The 25,024-nt window shown below is 40.9% G+C and overlaps 1 protein-coding gene across 4 annotated transcripts in view; it reads right to left on the bottom strand.

Moving 5' to 3' along the window:
- sema6bb (sema domain, transmembrane domain (TM), and cytoplasmic domain, (semaphorin) 6Bb) overlaps positions 1 to 25,024 on the bottom strand; it is a 554,928-nt gene that overhangs the window by 17,828 nt on the left and 512,076 nt on the right. For 3 of the 4 annotated variants that reach the window (XM_043720975.2, XM_043720976.2, XM_043720978.2), the window contains 5 exons: positions 19,527 to 19,706; positions 16,641 to 16,781; positions 8,704 to 8,781; positions 7,723 to 7,781; positions 1,140 to 1,235 (listed from right to left, as the gene is read on the bottom strand). In XM_043720975.2, the coding sequence (XP_043576910.2) occupies positions 1,140 to 1,235; positions 7,723 to 7,781; positions 8,704 to 8,781; positions 16,641 to 16,781; positions 19,527 to 19,706 (554 nt within the window). The remainder of the gene's footprint in view (positions 1 to 1,139; positions 1,236 to 7,722; positions 7,782 to 8,703; positions 8,782 to 16,640; positions 16,782 to 19,526; positions 19,707 to 25,024) is intronic. The other variant, XM_043720977.2, reaches the window with a different exon arrangement.

Below are 25,024 nucleotides of genomic sequence, written 5' to 3'. Positions count from 1 at the left end.
ATGGGCCAATTTAGTATGACCAATTCACCTGACCTGCACATCTTTGGATTGTGGGAGGAAACTGGAGCACCTGGAGGAAACCCACGCAGACACAGGGAGAATGTGCAAACTCCTTTTATCAAAAACATTTTCAAATCTTTTACAAAGCAACTATATATAAAAAATAACACCAAAATACCAAAAGATAGAGGTAGGAAAACAGTGTCATATCACATTAATATTAATAATAAACTACCTGCTATTCTACCAGAACAAACATATCTACTCAAACTTAACTGTAATAAAATTAAATAAAAATTAAATTAAGTTGAATTCAAATGAGCTTAAATTAAATTATATCACATTACTTTATTCTGTTTCATTTACCACACCTCCACTAGAGCTCCTATCCTTGAAAGGACCAGTCGGTGTACTTGTATTTTTTTTCCCTCAGCTTCCTCTTTTTAGGGCCCCACAGGTGCCCAAACTGACTCCCATGGCTAGATCACGGCCCCAATTAATATTGCCAATAAGTCTGTGTCTATATAATTTAAAAAGGGCCACCATGTTTTACAAAACTGCTCCATTTTATGGTGCACCATATTTGCGAGGTAATCTTGGGGGTGATGCTCCATCACCAGCCTGCGCCACCCCCTAAAGACCTGGGTTTTTTTTCGACATCCAATTCATGAGAATGTTCTCCCTCGGGCAGTGAGTGAGAATGTTACACAGTCTCTTCCCGTGTTCCCCCAGAGAGGGCAAGTCTGGCAACCCCAGAAGAAGAAAGACCGGGTCCACCTTGACTTCAGTTCCCAGGATTTCCTTCAGCTCCCTTACTATGGCACTCCAGTATCTCTGGATCTTACAACATGACCAAACGCAGTGTGTAAGAATGCCTATGCTAATTTTACATTTGGGACACCTTGGAGACGCTCCTCTCCTGAACTCAGCTAGCCTCTCTGGTGCCATAAGGGCCCTGTGTAAAATCTTCAATTGCATGGCCTGTGCTTTGTACATATTGAGATTTTCTTTACATTTTCCCATATATCTTCCCATGTTTCCAGTGAAATATCCTCTCCTAGTTGCCGATTCCAAGTCCTATAGAGTCTCTCCACATCTCCTAAGGCACGCCCTTTCTGTAAATGATACAGAGTACTAACCGAAAGAGCGCCCGTGCACCGGAACACTCTTTTCTCCACGTCTGACTTGTAAGGCTGAGCCAGGAATGTGGTCCTCCTCTGTATATAATCCCTTATCTGAAAGTACCAGAAAAGGTCCCTATTAGACAATCCATATTTCTGACTTGGTTGGCTAAGACCTCCCCCTTGAATAAATTTCCCAAACAAGAGATACACTTAGTCTCCCATGCCTTAAAGCCGGCGTCCATTGACCCAGGTTTAAATCCTGGGCCTCCCGCCAATGGGGTAAATGGTGAGGTCTTAAGCCAATTATCCTCGTCTTGCCTCATTATTTTTCAAGCTCTCACCGTTTTCAAAGTGATTGGGCTCTTACGCTGCTCAGTCACGGTTTTCATCTTATCCATGAATAGATTAACTAGGGGACACCTTGACTGTGAGGCTTCAATATCAAGCCAAATCGACCCTGAATCCCAGTCACCCACATATGCTAACAGGCCATTTATTTGATATCTCTTCAAGTCCGGAAGGTCCACCCCCTCACCCTCCGGGAGCTGCATTTAGTAAATTTAATTAGGGAGTGCCTGTGACAGCCCCTAATGAAGGACCCTAGCCAACCATTGGGCCTCTGTAATACTTGTCTGGGTAGCAACAACGGGAGCATTCGCATGGGGTACAACAGGCGAGGAAGAACATTCATTTTAATCAGGGCTATTCGGCCTAACCATGACAACAGTAACTCCTCCCACCGCTGAAAATCCTGTTTTATCCTCTCCAATAGTTGTGCATAGTTAGCTTTATACAGATGGTGGAAGCAAGGGGTAATAAAAAATTCCCAAATACAAAAAACTTTCTGATGACCATCTAAATAGGAACTGCATTCCATCCTTCAGATCAGGCACCTCCACTAATACCCCCACTGACGTGGCTTCCGATTTTGGGAAGTTGATCCTGTATTGGGAAAAACTGCCAAATAAATACATTTTTTGAATCAACTGGGGAATGCATTTCTCTGGATTGGCCAAGAACAAAAGGACATCATCAGTGTATAGGGTGATCTTATGCTCCCCATTCCCACTCTTGGTACCACTATTTCTGGGTCCCTCCTGATAGCTGCAGCTAACGGCTCAGTTACCAAGGTAAATATCAGCGGTGAATGAGGACATCCCTGTCGGCTGCCTCTCCCAATACTAAAGTTATCTGACTTAGTACCGTTTGGGATGACTGCTGCCTTAGGATCATTATACAGCATGGCCACTCACCTAGCAAAAGCTCCCCCGATCAAAGCATTCTAGGACCCCAAACAGGTACGGCCATTTTACCTGTCAAACGTCTTTTCCGCGTAGAGGGAGACCACCAAACCCGGGATCAATCTTTGCTGGCATACCTGCAGTATGTTAAGTACCCTTCTGATATGGTTGGAGGAGCTACGGCCCTTGATAAAACCCATCAGATCTTCTTTTCTAATATAGGGCAATACCTTTTTCAACCTCAGGGTCATTACCTTTGACAGGATTTTAAAGTCTCCATTCAACAACAAAATTGATCTGTACAAAGCACGTTCTTCGGTATCTTTCCCCTTCTTTAAAATGAAGGAGATATTAGCCTCCTGAAGAGAGGGTGGAAGACAATTCTGTGTATACACATCCTCAAAAGTGGCTCCACCAATGCATTTACGAATCCCTTATAAAACTCACTCGGGAATCCATCTGGCCCCGGTGCTTTGCCACCCTGGAGATGCTTTATTGCTTCCTGCACCTCTTGTATCGTCATAGGCACATTTAACAGTGTTTATACTGGGGAGGTCCAGGTTCTCAAAAAAGGACTGCATGCTCGCTGCACCATCTTCGCTGCCCTCTGACCGGTATAACTCTGCAAAGTATTCCCTAAATCTAACATTGACCTTATTCAACTCGCGGGTAGCTGTGCCAGCCTTCGCTCTAAAAGACACAAAGGATTGGGAAGCATTTTTCTTTCTAGCCAGATATCTACTTGGCTTATCTCCAAATTCAAACAATCTTTATATAGCAAAGGAGACCTTTTTTTGCCACCTGTGTGTGTACTGAGTCGAGAGTAGCCCGGAGAGCTGTGACCCGCTGCAGCTTGACCAATGAAGGCCTATTATAATATATTTCCTCAGCTACCTTCAGATGGGCCTCCAGCTCCTCCCTCTGCTTCCTCCTCCCTCTGCTTCCTTCTAGTGGTTGAATACAAAATGATCAGGCTTCGTCTATATGCCTTAGTGGCCTCCCAAAGTATTGCCAGATTACTGGCCGTACCCGAGTTGATTCCCAGAAGGCCCCGAACTCTCTTGTGATGTACTCAACAAATTTGCTATCCCTTAACAGGAATGGGTCCACATGCCAGTGCCGTACATCTATTCCACCAGCCTTGATTTTAACATCTAAATACATTGGCGTAGGGTCCAAGATAGTTATATTCCTAATTTTGCAAGCCAATGTTCTGTCCAAACAGACCAACAGCATAAGGAACATGTCAATTAGCGTGTGGCACTTGTATGGGTTGGAATAAAAAGTAAAGTCTCTTCCATTAGGATGGAGATGCTTCCACACACCCATTAATCCCAGTTCCTCATCCATGTCCACCAACTGTCCAGATTGTGCGGGCGACCTTGTCAGGCCTCTTGGCATTCTGTCTACCCCGGGATCCATTAGGCGGTTAAAACCCCCTCCTATGATTGTGCGGTGCACCCCAAGATTCACTAAATTAGCAACTGCATCAATTAGAAATTTAAAAGGGTGCGCCGGGGACAATAACATTCAGGATGCCATACTCTTCTCCATGTATTAGAGCTTTAAGCATGATGAACCGTCCATGTTCATCCTTAATTTGCTCAGTTACCTGGAATGGGATGTTCCTTCTTCGCAAAAGGAGGAGAAGAATACCCCATTATAACCCCCCGCCTGCTGCAGTTTCAGATGTTCCTTATCGGTTAAATGCATCTCCTGCAGCAGGGCGATGTCAACCCTTTCCTTCCTAAGGCTTGACAGCCCCTTCTTTATTTTAATGGGGGAATGGCTCCCTTTTACATTCCAGGTGCACCACCTAAACAGATCATTACCCATGGTCATTCGGGCAGTCCGTGGTTTCCCAAGAGGAGGAAGCTTATCTGAGGAACAGCGAGCGAAGAAGACATTAACTCTATAAACTCTAAAAACTACTCCTATAAAAGCTACTATAACTAAAAAAAACTAACCACTACATTTAACATAAACATACACCCAAAGAAACACCAGTTCTCTAGAGATCTCCCCCCTTGCCCATAGGGAGCACTCCTCCCAATCCATGCTACCATCCTGGCTCCTTCCAGCAGAAGCCACGCCCCAGTCCCAGGCAATGCACAGATAAAGGAAACATATATTTACATTCTGAGAGTTAACAATGGACACCCACCCTCCCCCCTCCATACCTCTTCTCCATACATCTTAACCACAGATATTGCCACCCCCAATCCTAAAAAGGACAGCAGCAAAATAAAAACCCCAGACAATAACCAACTGACCAAAAAGTTTAATAAATCAGGTTTTACACCAAGGCAGTACAAAAGCTATAAAACCGACAACCAAAAAAGGGGATAGAGAAATAAAAAAGGGGCAGAAAAAAGTAAAGAAAAACTGTACCATTGTCTGTAATGGTGCCCCTCCCTCTTCCCCACCTCACTGCCCCTGTCCTGACCCGAGTCCTTTATTTCAAAGAGTTCACAAAGTCCTTTGCTTTTTCTGCCAAATCAAAATTATGTACCATCCCTCTGTGAGCAAAATGCAACACTGCCGGGTACCTCTAGGAATATTGAATGTTCAGATCTGTTAATTTTCTCTTAACTTCATCAAATGCCTTTCTCTTCTTAATTATGGCTCCTGAGAAGTGTTGAAAAAACTTGAGCCATTGTATATTGAAGCCTGTGGATCTCTTCCCAGTCTTCTTGTTGTTTCAATCACTAACTGTTTTTCTTTATTGTACTGGAATCGCACCAGGATTGGGTGGGGGCGCGGGTCTGGTTGGACCTGAGTATTGTGATCTGGTGGGCCTGCTCCACACTCACCAGGCCCACACTCACCTCCAGCCTTAGGAAGTTCGGGAGCCATTTCTCCAAGAACCCAACGATGTCCTCACCTTCCCCGCACTCTGGGAGACCCACGAGCCGTAAGATTTTTCTTTTACTTTTATTTTCCAGGTCGTCCACTTGTTCCTGAAGGACCCGAATCTGTTCTTCCAGCATTCGGATCCTTCCTCCCTTTGCCGTGGTCTCCGATGCTGTGGTCCTCTGTTCCACTGCTTCCACTCTTCAGTCCAGTGTTTGAATCTCCAGCTCACGCTTCTTTGAATGGCAGATATCGGCTCCATCGCTGCTTCAATCTTTTCTCGGAATTTGGCAAACTCTGAGAGCAAATGTCGCTGCCCTATTAAATCCAAAGGGGGCACCCCACGAGTTTGAACAATGGCTATAGACTCCCCTGGCAGAGGAGGGGAGTTCCCTGCCTCCTGGACTCCTTTTGCCCTTTTTCCTTTATTTGCCTTCATCCTGATCTTACAGCTGTCAAATCACAATTTTATCAGCTTTAGATGTTCAATAACTTTAAATTATCGATATTTCTCCTAGGGGTGGTTAATGGGTGGTTGAGGGGGGTAAAGATCCACCTTGCCTGGGGGTATAGCACAGAGCCCAGCACAGCAGATCTCACACCGTCACCATCTTGGATCTCCTCCCTTAATAGATTAGCAAATCTTCATGCTAGGATATTGGACCTTTTCCAGTACACGTGAAACCCATCCTTTTTGAATAGATTTCTTCTGCCCCAGAAGACATCCCAATGATCCAAGAATCTGAATCCCTGAACATTATGTTGCCTCTTCAGCCCTGAGTCTATCTTGTTTGTCCTTTTATTCTTTACATCATTTGAAGTTTGCACTGGGGGTTGGGGGGGAAGGGGTAAACCAGAGATTCTTACTTTTGAGGTTCTGTTGTTTTTAAGCTTCTACCTAACCTGTTATATTCACTCTGTGAAGTCTTAATCTTTCCCTTAACCAAGTCATCCCTACCAATGTGTACAATAACTTCCAGTTTCTTAATCTTTCCTTTAACAATATACTTCAAACGTCTTGAGATGCTGTTAATCCTGGCAGATTCATGCTCAATGCTGCAGAATCTACTGTGTCTTTGACAGGAGAGTCCCTGAGAGCAATTATTCTTTTAAAGTTTGTCAAATCCCACTTAACGTAAGATTCATTCTTAGTGCCCAAGATCTAATTATTTTTTCTATTTTCTCCTGAGAGACTATTCCTTTCAACAGTACCCAAAACTGAGTAACTATCTGAGAGAGGAATAGCCACAGGAGACTTCTGAACCACCTTCTTACCCTTCCTGACAGTCATCCATCTATCTGACTGCTCCTGCTGTGTAATCACTTCTCTAAATCTACTAGCCATCTAACGCTCAATGACAATAAGCCGAAAAATGAAACAACCTACAATAGCACCTTATATATAAAATAAACAACCTTTCTTTATCCACAGAGTTACTATTAAGCCTGCAAAAATAATAAATAAAATAAATCTTAAATAAAATCAACCACTTAGCTGAATAATCGAATTTCAAAAAAATTCCTGCTCAAGTGGTCCACTAGGTAAAACAATTACTGCAGAGGCTGGAAACCAGATTCTGGATTAGTGGTGCTGGAAAAGTACAGCAGTTCAGGCAGCATCCGAGGAGCAGTAAAATCGACGTTTTGGGCAAAAGCCCTTCATCAGGAATACAGGCAGAGTGCCTGAAGGGTGGAGGGATAAAAAAAAATTTATCTCTCCACCCTTCAGGCACTCTGCCTGTATTCCTGATGAAGGGCTTTTGCCCGAAACGTCGATTTTACTGCTCTCGGATGCTGCCTGAACTGCTGTGCTTTTCCAGCACCACTAATGCAGCAAGTGGTCCACCAGACAGCTTTAAATTTTCTGATTAAAAAAATCTTACCCCAGAGCTGTCTGCATGTAGGCCTCTCCAAAAACTCCATAAACATAAGTGTGTTTTAAAAAACTCTCCTCCTCAATTTAAAAAGAAACTTTCGCGATGTTAAAAAAATGTTTTGGTGTATAACTTTAGGGAGAAAAAAATCAACTTATAGGCCTCTCCAAAAGATTTGTTGACATAACTCAGTTTAGAAAAGAATGCTTTTTTTAAGTTAGTTGTTGAGATTTTGAGTATAAAACAACTAAGAATGAATCAAAATAAAAACTTCAAATTACTGAAATGTAGCAACCGTGAGAAATCCAGAAATAAATCTCGAAATGAGCTTGAATCTCAGGAGCAGCTACAAGATCCATGCTACCATCAGTCCACCATTTTGGAACAATATCGAATACCTTCAACATCCAGTGAAATAACAGAGTGGCATTTTCTAATGACTGAGGTACAACCCTTACTGATATTCAAGGTTTCCTAGGATAAAGCACTTGGCTAATCTTTGAGAGACCACACCTAGACATTCAAGATATGTGTTGCTCACTATCAAATAGGACAGTTTGTTGCCTCATGGTGACATTAGGGGTAAAGCAATTCATTTTAAAATCTCATCGATGTCCAGCAATAACTTACCTTCACAGTCACCCAGGTGTGTTGTATTTCCATGCTCGACATCTTGTTCAAATGGAATACTGCAGGGGGGGCAACAAGAAACATTTAACACTTCATGCCTAATTTGGGTAACAATACATTATTACCTTCTCTATTGGCAACTTTATAATTGATCCTAGATTAGGTTGAACATACGAAAGATTACAAATTTGCATTTAAATACATCAATTAGTGGGCATAATATTAATCATTATCAAATGACAACTACAAACCCTACAGACACAAAATATTTAGTGATTCTTCATTATTTGTGTAGATCTGTTAAGTTAGTAAAATAACAGGGAAAAGTTTTCAGGACAAGGATGGTCCTGTAAGTGGGTGACTCCTTAGTGAACCAGTCAGAAGACAATAGGAAGTGAGATACCCTTAAGAAACCAATTATAAGTTGAACACATACCACAAGCAAATCTGAGACTGATTATGTGCTATGCATGCATTGGCAAGCTAATTAGAATTCAGGCATGTCACTGGTCCCGACAGGAGTGGTAGCTAACAATATTCCCGTGTACAGCACTAGGAAGACAGAAGAAGGATCTCAGTCAACTGAACAAGCCAAAAGGTATGCACTATCTCAGCCAAAAGATGCAAACTTGTATCCTGACATGGACTAACTGATCCACTGCCTATATTAAATATTATATTAACTTATCATGATAAACTGAAGGAATTCTGAAACACATAACAGCCACTCCAAAACTTGAATTGGAAACGTGGAAACTCTAATGTAAAATAAAGACTATGGATAAGTTGTACATTTTGAACACATTTTAAAATGTTTTGTCTCTGGAAATTTTACGGAGCGGCCATACGTTGTGGAGGAAAGTGACCTTAAAACATTATCGTAACAGGCCAGTCTGATTGATTTGGGATGTGCACCATCCAACAGTGAATCCCTCCCATTCTGAAACACAGTTCAAACCACAAATGTTCACGTGATTCTACCTGGTTCCTGGTTCCAAGTATGCACACACTCCATCTCCAACCCAGCCACAGTATGGGTCACGAGTACCGATGCAGCTCCTTTAGAAACAACATTGGACAATGTCATTAATTCTACAGTCTGATATAGAGAAAACATAGTACAGTATACAGATCGCACCTTGAACAAGCTCCAAAACTGTGCAGCTAATGAAACGCATTGCGAGATTTGTTGCAGTAATGTTTCTTCTCTTTTCTTTGGTATGACAGTTGCACAAAATGCAACAAAGTTTGTTTCATCCACTCTCCTGAATGTATTACCATCTGCTCAGATATGGTTCCACAGAATATCCAACCAAGCAGCACATCTTTATGTGTAAGCTTTGGTAAGCTATTTGATTGTAGGAGTTCACGCTAATCTCAACCTGTGTCCAAACATGAATTTGCAGCGCTGAAAATGTGTTGCTGAAAAAGCGCAGCAGGTCAGGCAGGATCCAAGGTGCAGGAGAATCGACGTTTCGGGCAGGAGCCCTTCTTCAGGAAGAAGCCCTTCCTGAAGAAGGGCTCATGCCCGAAACGTCGATTCTCCTGCTCCTTGGATGCTGCCTGACCTGCTACGCTTTTCCAGCAACACATTTTCAGCTCTGATCTCCAGCATCTGCAGTCCACACTTTCTCCATGAATTTGCAGTGAGCAGTCCTAAATAGTGGAATCATTGGCTGATTTTTACACCCTAACCCGAGGGTTGCTGAAGATAGATGCAGAAGTTGAAATGAGATAACTCATCACAGACCAAGGAGTGAATTAATAAATTTACGACTTGTACAATTCAGCCCGCTCATACTATAGTGCACAGGCATTGCAGAGATGAGGCAGATTCCCAAGAAAACACCTGGCACAATGAACTCTTTTCTAAACTGTTGAATACTGGGCTAGAGTAGGACTGCAGATTTTGATAGCTATATGCAAAGACCATCAAATAATACTGGGATGCAATGGTTTTATTTCTTTTCTGGCTTGTGTGTGCCTTGCTTGAAAACAGTTTACTTAGATTAGGTAATGGTGCTGTGAGGATATTGTGAATGTTGCCATAAAGATCAGAAAGCACTTATGCAAAACTACATCACAGGAGATTAAATGGATAGGATGGATTCCTTAACTGAGATGGATTATAGATCAAAACATATTAAATGAGTGGCATTGAATCATGGATAGATTGTTTGGAGTGTGTGGAAAGAGATTAAATGAGTAGGGTAGCAGTCAATACTAGAGTAGATGTACAAGCTGTGGAAGTAGTAGGTTTGATAGACCATGTAATTGTTGCTTGTTCTGTGTGTTTTGATGATCTCTCATGCCAATGATTGCACATCAATGATTATATGCCAATGATTATATATTCGACATGGGTTCCTAGACGCTTATTGATTTACTCACTTTACTTTTTAGTTTTGGTTCTGAAATTTATAGTTTCCCTCCTGACTCCATGCTGTGTAATTCTGGTTGAGAAAATGGGTAACAGGCGTGTATACCTTTCAGTTCATTAAGTGATTGAGAAGTTTTAGATCTTAGGAAATTCATGGCTAACTCACTTTTCCATCTTGACATTTGGCTGATGCTGTAAAACTCTTCACAGCTAATAGTTCAGCCAGTACCCAAACAAGCTGTGTTTGCTGAGCTGATACAGAAGCTGATGGGGTCAGCACAGCAATTCAAGGCTGAATATGAAGCAATGTTTCCTGATTCTATTACTGTCTTATGCTCCTGCTGACAAAATATATACCATCTTGTGCCAACATTAAACGGTTCCCCAGCAACCAATTTAGTAATGTCTCCCACCTGGCTCATCCTTAATTATGGATTCCATTACCAGAACTTGAACTTTTATGATGGTCCCAAAGTGGTTTCAGCTGAAGTATTTTTCAAAAGTAGCCTCCATCTTAATGTGAGAAATGCAGAAGTCAATTCTCACACAAGCAAGGTCCCACAGATAGTCATGATAATAACCACATAATTTGCTTTAATGATTTTGATTGATGGACATTAGGGAGCACTCCCGTGTTCTTCTTCAATATAGTGCCGAGATCTTTTTGGTTCATCCGAGTTTAACACAACAAACAAAAGAGAAGACATTTGATAGTGTAGCAGTCTCTCAATCTGCATTGTACATTTTGGATCTAAAGTCACTTGGGGTGAAACTTGAAGCCATAACTTTCTGATTTAGAGGTTGCAAAGCTACTAAGTGAGTGAGGGCTACCATTAAGCCAATGAACCATAGTTATTAGTGAACTTCTCCCTTCAACCTGCCACAACCTTTTTACTGGACTCTTGTAATGGCATCAACTCCAGATGGACAATGGTATGATGAGCACTTACAGTTCTCTTGGTAACACACTGACATGACCACTTTTCTTAGTGAAGATTAGACTCTGGAGGCTGACAGTTTCCATTAACTGTGCAGATCTGACTCAGCCTCGAGTCAACATGCACATTTTCTGCAGAAGGCTGTGATGAAGATCATGCTGAGTAGTACGTGTTTTTTTTTACCCGATTAATAAATGTTGACTGGGCTGGTCTGACCTGCTGAAACTTTCCTTAAAACTATTAGGATTTACTTTACGAAGAACCTCAAATTCCAGTGCAATCACAATATGATTCAGGCCCTGATCTAAAAGTGAAAGGACAACATTTCTTAATCATTTTAATACTTCGAAACCCCCAACTCTTCAAAACTTTTGACTTGAAGTGGGCTGAATGTTTCACGCTGGATTAAATTTACTTGCTGAACTTTTAATTTCCTTAGAACTGAGCATTATTTTAGCAATCTGGCAACAAACTAACTTTGTTAAAGCTTCCATTTTGCACGTTTTAATTAAATGCTGATCAGACCTCATGTAATCTTCTCTCAACGTTAACCTTTCCTTTCAGTTGGAAGCAGTACAAACTCATTTTGCTTTCCCACTGCCCTCCAAAACCTCCGCCAGACACATTCAGCTTCGAACCAATTTTGATTGGAGCCAATTTTTGTTTTCCCGTTCCTTCCCCCTCTAGTCTGAGTTTCACATCATTACAAAGTGAAAAAAAGGCATGAATAAAAAACGTGTCAAGCTTCATTCGGCAGAGTAATGAAGCAGTGAATTCTAATGTGGACCTGCTGTTCAGCACAGGGCTTTTCTCTGTGGTTTGAACAGTGTGCTTGCTGCTATTGACATACAATCTGGATTCGTGTTGAACCGCACTGTGAAAGTTGGCAGAGTAATTTTTTTAAAGGCCTTGCAAACCATGGTGGTTCATTCAAAATACCAAGTTCTGAAGAGGGGGCTTTCCAATCCAGTCTCATTCATGTGGATGAGAATTATCTTTGCAACTACAGAATTCATTCTGCAATAGACAAGTAAATGCACAGAACTGAAGTGGCATTGCTACTCAGTTTACTGGATACTTAATGTTCCATTGTTTGGGTGCTTTCTAAAATGAAGCCCAACTTGAAAGGATTGAATTCAAGTTTCTTTAAATACTGAACAAATAGCAGCTGAATCTTAATGACATAGAAACAGAGAAAAAAGGAACAGGAGTAGGCCATTTGGCCCTTGAACCTGCTCCATCATTCAATACAATCGTCCATCTCCATCCCCTGTTTCTCTCCATTCCCTTTAGCTAACCCCTGTGAGCTGCATTCAAACACAACAGGGTTTGCTTGTCATGTTCCCTGCATAGCTGGTCCTGCCTGCCATTGGCATTCAGTACCCACTTAAGGGGCTCAGTTCGCAGCAGGGTGGTAGGGCCAGCTACAGGCCTTCCATCCATGGACCTCTTTATTGTGCAAAAGAGACAAAGTCCTCACCTGCCTGGTTAAATGCCCACTCCCGCCATCAAACCAGTTGTGGTGGGTGGGAGGGGTTCACAAAATTCCATTCAAACTTTTACTTGATCTCCTTATTTTTCATTTCTGTCTTCTGTTCAGAAAGCACCAATTTTTTACTGGCATTTGGCTTCAATACAACTGGTCCATTATCCACTAACCCTTTCTCCACCTGTGAAAATTGTCAATGGGGCAGGCTATCTGAGTGAAGGAGAAGTCAGAGTTGAGTTGATTCTGTCTTCATGTGAATTTTTCCAACAAGCCATTGATTAGGACCAATCTTCGAGGAGAAAGTGAGGACTGCAGATGCTGGAGATCAGAGCTGAAAATGTGTTGCTGGAAAAGCGCAGCAGGTCAGGCAGCATCCAAGGAACAGAAAAATCGACGTTTCGGGCATAAGCCCTTCTTCAGGAATGAGGAAAGTGTGTCCAGCAGGCTAAGATAAAAGGTAGGGAGGAGGGACTTGGGGGACGGGCGTTGGAAATGCGATAGGTGGAAGGAGGTCAAGGTGAGGGTGATAGGTCAGACTGGGGTGGGGGCGGAGAGGTCGGGAAGAAGATTGCAGGTTAGGAAGGCGGTGCTGAGTTCGAGGGATTTGACTGAGACAAGGTGGGGGGAGGGGAAATGAGGAAACTGGAGAAATCTGAGTTCATCCCTTGTGGTTGGAGGGTTCCTAGGCGGAAGATGAGGCGCTCTTCCTCCAACCGTCGTGTTGCTATGGTTTGGCGATGGAGGAGTCCAAGGACCTGCATGTCCTTGGTGGAGTGGGAGGGGGAGTTGAAGTGTTGAGCCACGGGGTGGTTGGGTTGGTTGGTCTGGGTGTCCCAGAGGTGTTCTCTGAACCGTTCCGCAAGTAGGCGGCCTATCTCCCCAATATAGAGGAGGCCACATCGGGTGCAGCGGATGCAATAGATGATGTGTGTGGAGGTGCAGGTGAATTTGTGGTGGATATGGAAGTATCCCTTGGGGCCTTGGAGGGAAGTAAGGGGGGAGGTGTGGGCGCAAGTTTTGCATTTCTTGCAGTTGCAGGGGAAGGTGCCGGGAGTGGAGGTTGGGTTGGTGGGGGGTGTGGACCTGACGAGGGAGTCACGGAGGGAGTGATTAGGACCAACCCATATTTGTTGAGCCATCACAAATTATAAGAGTTGAGGCTTCTGCAAGTTCACAACATCACTGAGCTAACAGTGAACTTTCAATGTGTTATAAAATTGAAGGTGTGTATTGTACCTTTAAGAGAGAGTGAATTCTGTTCTGAACTGAGAGATTACAAGCACCTGTGTGTATGATTAGATGGCAGTCTTAGAGTGTACTAGAAAATTGAAAACACGTAACATTTAGCTGTGAAATGGTACCTCAGTTTTGGTTGCTGTTTTGACAACAGTTTGAATTTAACCAATCAGTTTAAATTATGTCCCAGGATACTAAAACCCAATCAAGTTTGAATTTATTGTTTTGCCAACATTGAACCAATGAGACGATCCGATGTTGGGGGTGGGATAAAATGTGGACATGTTGAAAATTTGTCAGCAACTGCTGTGAAGAGGGAAACTCATGGTGAGTTCGTTGTCCATCTAACAGCTTGCTCTCAAAGAAATTATAAAACTCTCTATCAAAGATTTTCATGAGAAACACACTTGCAGTAAAAAAAGAAAGATGATCCAGAGAACTCAGCAGCCAGAAGAGGGAAGACATAGAAGAAGACATTGACTGTGTGATTTTGAAATTAAGTTGATGTAATTTTAATGAGTGTCTTATTGAAACAGCATATTGTTGTAGAGTAAGAGGAAGATAGAAAGCAGTTAAGAGAAAGGAGGGCTTAGATTCATGAATAAGTTTTTTGTTTAATTGTCACTTTTAGAGATAGAAAATAAATTGTTGTTTTTCTTTTTAAATAGTGGAATATGGGAGTTCAGTCACTCATTTTAACAGATTATGAGGTAATGCAAGGTTTTCTGGGTGTTTTGGTTAATTAACAGAGGGGTTCACCTCAATGTTGGTAACATCTAACTGGTTGCACAATTCAGACATCCAATACCCTTCTCTCATGAAGTCTAAGACCCCATAATAAAAAAGACAGCAACCTCATTGAATCAAAATTAAACAGGAAAACCAAGAGACAGTAAGATGAAGGAATTCAGAAAAAAATCATGATGAAAACTATCTATAATGGCTCGGGATGTGACCAATGTTGATGATCTTGGTTCAAGCTTTGATGATGATAATTGATGGCATTATTATGCTCTGTTACCTGAGATCTTTGGCTTCAAATTAAATAAACAAACTAATAGCTCCATTAATCAGTGGAAAATAGCAATTAGGGAGGGATCAATAGTGTTTTTCGCTGTTAAGGTCAGTAGTCCTGTGAAAAAGCTAAACAGTTTGTAAAAGAATGTATTTAAATTCTGTTTCTTTAATGCATTTCTGTATAAGTTTAAACACTATAACAGTTTCTAAGTGAATCTTTGTAATTTTGCAAGCTTGTTTGTGACTTCATGGAATTGTATTAGTCTGAACCATATAAATTGATAAGATGTCTGATGTGTAAGAACTTTATCTTTAGGAATAAATGCTAATGCCAGATATTGAAAATGAATTGAAAATCAATTACATGTCCTGGTACTTGGGGGTGAATTGGCTCAAATATTTGGAAAGGAGGTAACGAATTATATGGTCTTTGAAAGAAGGTTGAATCCATGTTTTTTGTGGTGGAAAGGAAACAGATCCAATAAGAGGAACTACCTCTACTTGAGATCGGTGTACAAAAAGGCTGAAGAGGCAAAATGATTTTAAGACATCAGAATTTGAGAGGACTACAAAACAACTCAGGTCTGGAGTTTTCATGCTTCATTGTCTATAGCTAAAACAGGGAAATATTACCTGTTAAGCTGCACTATTAACTGCTAAGTTTACCAAGTCACATTACATGCCAAATAAATCTTGCCATTCTACCACAATTTGACAGTCTTGCTGTTGACTGTGTTTTATCACATGCAAAGGGCTGTGGGAGAAATTCTCCCGGCTGTAGCTTTTTGTTTATTCACTCACCGGATGAGGGTGTTGCTGGCTGGACAGCATTTATTACCCATCCCTAAATGCCTAGAGGGCAATTAAGAGTCAACCACATTGCTATGGGTCTGGGATCACATGTAGGCCAGACCAGGTAAGGAAGGCAGTTTCCTTCCCTAAAGGACACTAGTGAATTAGATGGATTTTTCCTGACAATCAACAATGGATTAATGGCCATCATTAGACCCTTAATTCCAGATATTTTATTGAATTCAAATTCTACCACCTGCTGGAACCTGGATCTTGGGAATGTTATCTGGGTGATAATATCACTAAGCCATCACCTCCCCTGCAGCTAGTCACCATTATCCAGTAATGTCAATTGGGAAAATGTGTGTGTGTGGATGCTTGACAAGTTCAGAATTAGACTTGCCATTGTAAAATGGATTACCGGGACACAATACTAATGCTCACAATATACAGCTGCTTGAGAGAGGTTGTCTCGATCTCAGCTGTGCTTGCTGAAGCAGGCAGAAACCATACATTGATATAATGCCTTTTCACAGTTTGGATGTTGCAAAGTGCAGTACGGTCAATTCACTTCAGTTAAATTTATTTCTTTCATTGCTTTATGCAAGTGTAATCACTGTAGCTACTTAGACAAACACTGTAACTAATTGCTCTCATCAATGCACCACACACAGCAAATGAGATGAATAAACAGATCTATGATTTTGGCAATGTTGGGTTGAGAGATGAGTGTTGATTAGGAATCTCACTGAATGAATCTTTCTTGTTTTCTTCAATAATACTATCTCCAAAACAGGTAGTTTAATATCGCATCTAAAAGCTGACATTCCTAACAGTGCAGCACTTTCCCAATACTGCAAAGCGGTGTCAGCCTTCATTACACACTTAAATCATAAATGGATCGTGAAAACATGACCTCCTGGTTTAGATGAAGATTGCCTGGGTGAGACAGGAGAAAAGAAAATGGAAACAGAACTGGGGAAATACATTTCCAAATCATCCGAAAATGCTACTCCTGTGCTTCAAAACTTCCAAGCCTTGCAGAGATTGATACATTGGGACTTACTTCATGCAAACAGCGTGCTGCTGGCAATGGGCAAATGCCACACGCATGACACAAGAGGGAAACGCAACCAACAGTGTCCCACTGATCTTATCAAGTTCCATTCCCACAATCCTCCGGTTCTGTCGTCCATTGCTGTCACATCTGGAATGAAGAACAGTTACCTCAAGTAATTCTGAATCAGCTTTTTGGGATGGAATGATTAAAAAGAAGAAAATTTACATTTATATAATATCCTTTTGTCAGGGCACATCAATGTGGGTCACACACAATGAAGTAATCTTGAAATAAGGGTGACTACACAGAAGATGTCACCAGCTATTCTGTATTTAGCATTGTTCCAAAAAAAAGCAACTAGATGAATGATGAGTACTGATAATATGGCAATGAATCTATCAACAGTTATAATTCTTTACCCTTTCCTCCCGAAATGATGATTTTTTTTTTGTGGGGTACCATTTTAAAAGTGCATTAGTGACATTAGACTGCAGTTTAATCTGCATATTGACTCTCTTCTGAAATATGTTGACCTTAATTTCCTTGTTTAGACCTTTCTTTCAAAGCTTGCTGCTCATCCAGTCTGAAGAAGAGCAGTTTGTGTTCAATCAATACCTATCAACATTAATTTTAAATAATTGTGTCAGTGGTCTTTTCTAATCCTGTGTTCTGAGAAGAAAGATTTAAAATCTTCCTTACCTTTCTTCAGAGTTCTTGGAGGAACTTTTTGCAATTTTTCTAGGTCATTGACTTTCATATGTACGGAGACCAAGATACCAAGGTGCAAGGGAAAGTGAAAGTTGTGTTTAATTCCTTAAATTATTTGAATTTAATTTCAAAGGTTTAATTCACCCCTTAAGATTGCTGTTTACTGGCTCTAGTGTTTATTCTGTCGTCTTGTTTTGTTTCCACTTTTGAAGGTATTTTGGGGTAAACGTTGAGGCAGTGCATATTCAACAAATGTGATTTCACTTGATTTGTGTCCCTTTTCCCGTCTAGCTTTACCCCCTGCTGACTTTTAGGAGAAAGTGAGGTCTGCAGATGCTGGAGATCAGAGCTGAAAATGTGTTGCTGGAACAGCGCAGCAGGTCAGGCAGCATCCAGCGAACAGGAGAATCGACGTTTCGGGCATAGCCCGAAGAAGAAGGGCTTATACCCGAAACGTCGATTCTCCTGTTCCCTGGATGCTGCCTGACCTGCTGCGCTGTTCCAGCAACACATTTTCACCCCTGCTGACTTTTGTTGGGTAGTTGTTGGAAGTTGTCTAGTAATTTGTTGAAGTGAAAGCATTTTTTTCTGGGAGTCTGGACTCTAGTGGCTGGCAGGATAGTCGTGTGCAAAGCTCACTGTCAAACCTAAATGTACTCTTGCTGAAAACTTGCTTGCATGGGTCAAAAAAATAGTCATCCAGGGATACTTTGGCAATTTGTCGCAGCCTTAGCCTCCCTCTGATCAGTGAACAAAACACACACCATTCAGTGGAAATAGTACTTCCCTGGTTTGTATTATCACACTGGGATGTATAATACTTATTCAACCATTCAAAGCAGACCCTGAAGTAATTTCCCATGTGTTCGCCAAGCCTCATCTTTTGTAAACTCATGCAGCACATGTTTTACGATCAAAATGCACAAGCATTTTTGTCGTAATTGTCCCAGATTCTTACAGGTACTAATTGCTACTGGTTAGCCTTTCAACATAGCTAACTTTGCAGATGACACAACACTGTCATATTAATAAATGGACCTCAATCAGGACATTCATGAAGATTACTCAGGATTTAAGATTGCTCCCAAAGGCATTCTGCCTCTCAGTTCTTGCCAACCAGAAAGCCCACTCTTTGCTGTTTCACCTACTAACTATTTTTCTATTTCATTATGGATTTCACATTTAGTTCCACGTATTTTAGCTTCTTGACAGCACTGCTGCAATGTTTTTGGCGAGTCCAAATAAACAAATATTCCTATTACCATGCATTTCAGTACATTGCTTGAAAAAAAGCAACAACACTTATATTAAAATGGCACCTTTAACATAGAACAAAACATCCATTCTCAGGAGGATTATAAAACAAAGTGTGACACACAGTTTTGTAAGGGGATATTAGGTCAGATGACCTAAAGCTTGGTCAAAAAGTAATTTTAAGGAGGAAAGGGCGGTGGAGAGGCAGAGAAGTGCAGGAATGGAATTCTAGATTTCGGACTCTATGCAGCTGAAGGTACCAGTGAATGTATAACTATATTTGGAAACACACAGCAAGCCAAAATTAGACAATATCTTGAAGACTCGTGGGTTTGGGGGAGATTACGAAGCTGTTGAGGCCTGAGGCCATGGAGAGATTGGAAAACAGGGATGAAAATTTTAAAATCAAAGCGTCGCTTGACAAGGAATCAATATATGACGATGCACAGGGATGGTAGGGCTAGGGATTTGCTATACGTTATGATACAAGCATTGGAGTTTTGGACAATTTTATGTTTATGGAGCATAGGACATGGTAAGTCATCCCGGTGTGAAAACATGAAGATATGTCAAGATGTGAGGAAATATGTTTGATTGAGATAAAACACAAGAGAATGCTATGAACCAAATTATGCCTGTAAATTATAGGAAGAAGGCACGTTTTGGGAAGGTAAGAAGTGGCACAAATTTGAGATCTTGGGAAGCAGTGAGTTGGAGTGAGGGGTGTGCAATGATTTTAATAACAATTAAGTGCAGAGACAGGGACAGAAAAGAAAGGTTGCAATGGAGAGACAGAGATTAGAAGCTAAAACGTTGTTTGAACCTACTAAATTGGATTACAGATCTCTTACTCTCGGATATTTGTGCCTTTTTTTGCAATTAATCACAAGCATCTTTTCAAGTGTATGAACTGAATAAAGTATTACTTACTTCTCTGGGCTGTAAGCATCAAAATGTTCCAGAAATAGACTGCGATTGGCAAAGTTTGCATTTGCAGTTGGTCTAATGAGGAATTTAAGAATAATTCCAGTTTCAGAGCCGAGGAACACCACTGTGTAATTCTTAAAGGGACCAGCCTCTGTATCCACCACAATCTTGTTCAGTCGATCCCTAGGTATTAAAAAAAAGGCTAAAGTAGAGATAAAAACTGAAAAGTTTCCAGAGATGTTTTATACAAGAGAAACTCTTTACATTTTTGTTCCACCTGTAAAATACCCAGATATTGCTCATTAATTTTCAGTATTAAATATTGGCCCCTCATCAGATTATCTAACATTTAAAGCCAATATGTGTTAGAATTTTGCAGAATTTATTAATCAAATCTATCACCTGTCAGTTGAAGGTTTATATTTTCAAACTTGATGGAATGGAAATGTGTGAGAGAGGGTGTGTATGTGTGTGCTTGCATATATGTGTAAATGTACATGTGTATGTACATGTGTGCACATGTGTAAGTGTATGTCTATGTGTGCGTATGTCTGTAAATGTCTATGTATGTGTCTGTGAAAGATAAATAATTAAGCAGACTGAACACAATGCATCCAATACTGTCTAATGAATAACCACTTAGAACTTTCCTAGCATATTCTGTTAGAACATTCTAGTTAGCAATAAAGGGAAATAACTATGTTAATGATAACAAAGAAGATAATGGTACATTAATAGTCACATGCCATTGAGACTTGAAAGGGAGAAGATTACAGCTTGAGAGCTGTAATCAGTATTCTGCACATAATGTAGAGAAAGAGTTCACAGACTTGTTGCAAGTGAAGGAGAGTCATAAACTCACAGAGTCCTACAGCACAGAGACTGGCCCTTTGCCCCAAACTGGTCCATGCCAACCGAAATGTCCATTCACGCTAACCCCATTTCCCTGCACTTGGCCCATATCTTTTTAAACCATTTCTATCCATGTATTTGTCCAAATGCCTTTTAAATGTTGTTAATGTACTCATCTCAACCACTTCTGCTGGCAGCTCATTCCATATGTATACCTCCATCGGTGTAAAAAAAGTTACCCCCTCATGTTCCCTTTTATTCTTTTCCCTCTAACCTTAAACTGATGCCCTCTAGTCCTCGATTTCCCAATGCTGGGAAAAAGACTGAGTATATTCAACCTATCCATGCCTCTCATGTACACTTTTATAAGATCCCCCCTCAGTCTCCAATGCTCTAAAGAAAAAAGTCCTAGTTTGTCCAACCTCTCCCTGTAACTCAGACCATTGAATCCTGGCAACATCCTTGTAAATTTCTTCTGCACTCTTTCCAGTTCAATAACGTCCTTCCTATAACAAGGTGACCAAAACTGAACACAATACTCCAAATGCAGCCTCACCAACATCCCACATAACTGCAACATAATTTTCCAACTCCGCTACTCAATGCCCTGACTGATGAAAGCCAGCATGCCAAAAGCCTTCTTCATTGCAAAGTCTACTTGTGACTCCCCTTTCAGAGAACTCCAATGTCCCTCTGTTCCACTACACTCCTTAAGGCCTTACCATTCACCATGTAAGTATTTCATTTGATTTTATCTGAAGATGAGGCAACAAGATCTTTAATGCAGGACACAAACAGAAAATGCAGCATAAAAGTTGAGATCAAAGAAGAAGTGCCAATTGCAAACTAAGATACTTCAAGCCCGCGACTGCGATGTTTTAAGCAGGAAGTAGGGAGATTTCTCTGGAAATGGTTCAGAAAAATGCTGAAGAAAAGTTACCGCCGAAACATCAATTCCTACACCTCCGAATGTCGCTTGGCTCTGCTGTGTTCTTCCAGCCTCCTGTCTGTCTATTCAGAAAAGGAGAAGGAAGAATGACTCTTAATTTCAACACGAGGAGGATTCAGGAAGGTGAAAAATGTCTAGAATTGTGTATTTGGAGTTTCAGAGAACAAAGAGGATCGAAACAACCTTTTCTTTCAAAACTGCCAGAGCAGTTATACTATTAAAGCTTCTTGTGAAAAATAGGTCAAATCTGAAGTTGGACATGGTGCCAAATATTTAGCTATTTGTGTACTTGGGTTTCTGAAAAATAAGAATGCATTTCTTTAAAATAAGATTTTTGTCAATAAAAACAAAAGCTACTTTTCCGGCAGAGCGATCCAGAGGAAAGATGTGAGAAGCTTAATTAAAACTTGAGCATTTGTGTTGAAGGTGCTGTTACTTATAAAGACACTAGGGGTCAGTATTATCATCTGAAGACATGATACACAAATATGAATCAGAAGAAAGCAAAACATACTGCAAAATCTCCCTATAATTTGCTGAATGTCGCACCTTTCAAAACAGATGATACTATGCTTACCAATTAGGTCACATTCTGGGCCTTTTTAGAGAAGCTAATTGACAGATATTGCTGTGGAATGAAGTTCTGTTTAGATAATCAACTCTGGTTTCTCTCAATGGTTCCCAGTAATGAATAACCTCTTTACAACTTGTACTCTTTTGTGAGGTCAAACTCTGCCCCTAGGCCCCACAAACTCAGAATATATGCAAACCGATGCCAACTTGCATTTATGCAGTATCTTGGACCTGAAACACATTCCTAATGTGCTTCAGAGATAAATGTGAGGAAGATTGTAGAAGGTGTGACCTAAAGTTTTCTCAAGGTGATGACATGCAAATGAGGATATAAGGCAATAAGTACATAGACTGAGCTATAGATAAGGAAAATGGGAAGATAAGGAATATAATGAACTATGGATAGGATGGCATGGTGGCTCAGTGGTTAGCATCACAGCCTTAAAGCACCAACAACCTGGGTTAGATCCCAGCCTCGGGCGACTGACTGTGTGGAGTTTGCGCATTCTCCCATGTCTGTGTGGGTTTCCTATGGGTGCCCCGGTTTCCTCCCACAGTCCAAAGATGTGAAGGTTAGGTAAATTTGCCATGCTAAATTACCCTTAGTGTCCAGGGATGTGTATGCTAGGTGCATTTGTCAGGGAGAATGAGTCTGAGTGGGATACTCTTTGGAAGATTGGTGTGGACTTGTTGGGCCAAAAGGCCTGTTTCAAATTTGAAAATTGCATAATTTTAAGGTAATTGGACGAAGGTTGAGGGGAGATGCCAGAGGTTGGTTCTTTAGACAGAGAGTGATGGGTGTGTGGAATGCACTGCCAGCAGTGGTAATAGAGTCAGATACATTAGGGACATTTAAGTGACTCGGATAGGCACATGGAAATTAGTACAATGAAGGGTATGTAGGTTAGTCTGATCTTAGAGTAGGATAAAAGGCCGGCATAACTTCGAGAGCCAAAGGGTCTGTACTGTGCCGTACTGTTCTATGTCATAAAACCGTTTGAAATGAGAACTACATGGGATCCAGTGTTGGTCAGCAAGGATTAAGTTGGTAGATGAACAGGACACGAAGCAGGGTATACTCAATCGACAGTATATAAATTGGAACACACATAGTCAGAAGCTACAAGGGCAAGTCAGCAGGAGCCTATGGAAAGATCAACAACACAGGAACAGCAGTCCATTAAAGCCTTTAATTCAGACCTGGGAAGAAGTGGATGAGAAGCAGTGTGGGCTAGATACTAATCAGGCCTGACAGTTACAGCTTCTACTGGGAAGTGATGTTCAGCTCAGAAATGAACATATTGGACCTTGGTAGGCAAGTTAAAACTCCCTGCTGAGCAAGGGGAGAAATTTCAAATTAAAAGGACAAAAAAAAACAAGCTGACACCAAGGACTGCTGCCATCGCAAGTGGACCCCAGGAGGCACAGCTACAGTAGGGTAACCGAGGGTCATAGACAAAATTTACACTGAGGTCACAGCACTGGTAATGTCGTGAAACTGAATTAATGTAATAAAAAAGATAATTTAAAAGGCAAAGCAGACTGAGCCTAACAGAAGAACACAGTTACAAGACTTTTGAAGCCCTTACAAGTAAGAGATCCATCATTTGAATTACATTTCTGTTGGGAAGAATTTATTGAGGGCCCAGGCACATGGCTTCATTTGGGGAAATCATGGAACACAACACGCATTGTACATTCATCCATGAATGGCAGGGGATCATGCATTCTACCTGTAAAGAAATGGGAATCTTCATTTATCTGCAGAAGGCATGAAAACTCTCCAAATCAGTACAAATGTATGGCATTACTATTTAATATAATTAAAGAAAGTTAAAAAGACAGTTTAAATGCTTTAAGATGAGGAAATTGAAATAGCCTTACTATTTACAGAAGCAAATCTCTTCAAGGAGAAGAGATTATAGCAGCATTAAGATAATTTAAAGCTCTTAAATTTTGTGATAAGAAGTGTAAATAATCATATTGAACGAATGGCAGGAGAAATAACACTAACTGCAAGATTTAATATGAAGTAGAACACAGAATTGGAGATCTTGGGGAAAGTAATTCTGTAAAATTGCTTAGAACTTGAATCATGAGCTGAACAAGTCAATTCAATATTTTATTCAACAGGACTCACAGTAGATTAAGTTCAAAATTCCCAAAATGTAAAATAAGACGAATATTTTTGAAAATACTCTGCAAGGTTTTGACAATTACTTTGTTCTGAGAACAAATAAAATTATTGAAACAGCCAGACTTCAACTTCAGAGTTCAGCAGTCGAAAGTGTGTAGCTGGAAAAGCACAGTAGGTCAGGCAGCATCTGAGGAGCAGGAAAATCAACATTTCAGGCAAAAGCCCTTCACCAGGAATGAAGCATCCAGGCATCCAGGATCCAGGGGAATCCATAGATAGTTTAATTAATAATTGCTTTCATCTTACTTGAAAACTGACTAAGGAGATTTGTTATCAGAATTCAATAGACAGAATTCTGGTTAGAATTATTGTTGAGTCTTGGTTAGACCTATTACAGTCCAAAGGGATTCAAATTGTGCTGGAAGGAGAAAGCAGAAGAATTCTGAGACAATGACAAAATTGTTGAGAAAGACTTTTTTCATTCTTGGAAAGGGGTGTGGGCATCACTGGAAAGGAAAGGTTGCTCTTTATTGTCCATCCCTAGTTTTTCTTAATTCATCCAAGGGATATGGTCTTAGCTGGCAAGACCAGCTTTTACTGTCCATTCCTAATTATCATTGTGAAGGTGGTGGGGAGTTACCTTCCTGGATCGTTTCTGTCCTTGTGATGTTGTTACACCCAAGATGCTGTTCGGGAGGAAGTTCCAGTGACAATAAAAAATTGCCAGTGACACAAGGAACTTGCAAGGGATATTTCCACATATCTGCTACCTTTGTCCTTTTAAATGGTAGTGGCTGTGGTTTTGGGAGGTGCTGTCTAAGGACCCTTGGTAAATTCCCATCATAGATTCTACAGGATGGAAACAGACCCTTCAGCCCAACTCATCCATGTTGACCAAGTTTTTCAAACGAAACTAGTCCCACTTGTCTGCACTTTGCCCGTATCTCTCTAAGCCTTTCCCATTCATGTAACTATCTTAATGTCTCTTCA

Source organism: Chiloscyllium plagiosum, unplaced genomic scaffold, assembly GCF_037043375.1.
Source record: "Chiloscyllium plagiosum isolate Xiang-an unplaced genomic scaffold, Cpla_swu_hap1 HiC_scaffold_28, whole genome shotgun sequence".
Taxonomy (NCBI): Eukaryota; Metazoa; Chordata; class Chondrichthyes; order Orectolobiformes; family Hemiscylliidae; genus Chiloscyllium; species Chiloscyllium plagiosum.
This window is presented reverse-complemented; position numbering and strand designations above follow the sequence as displayed.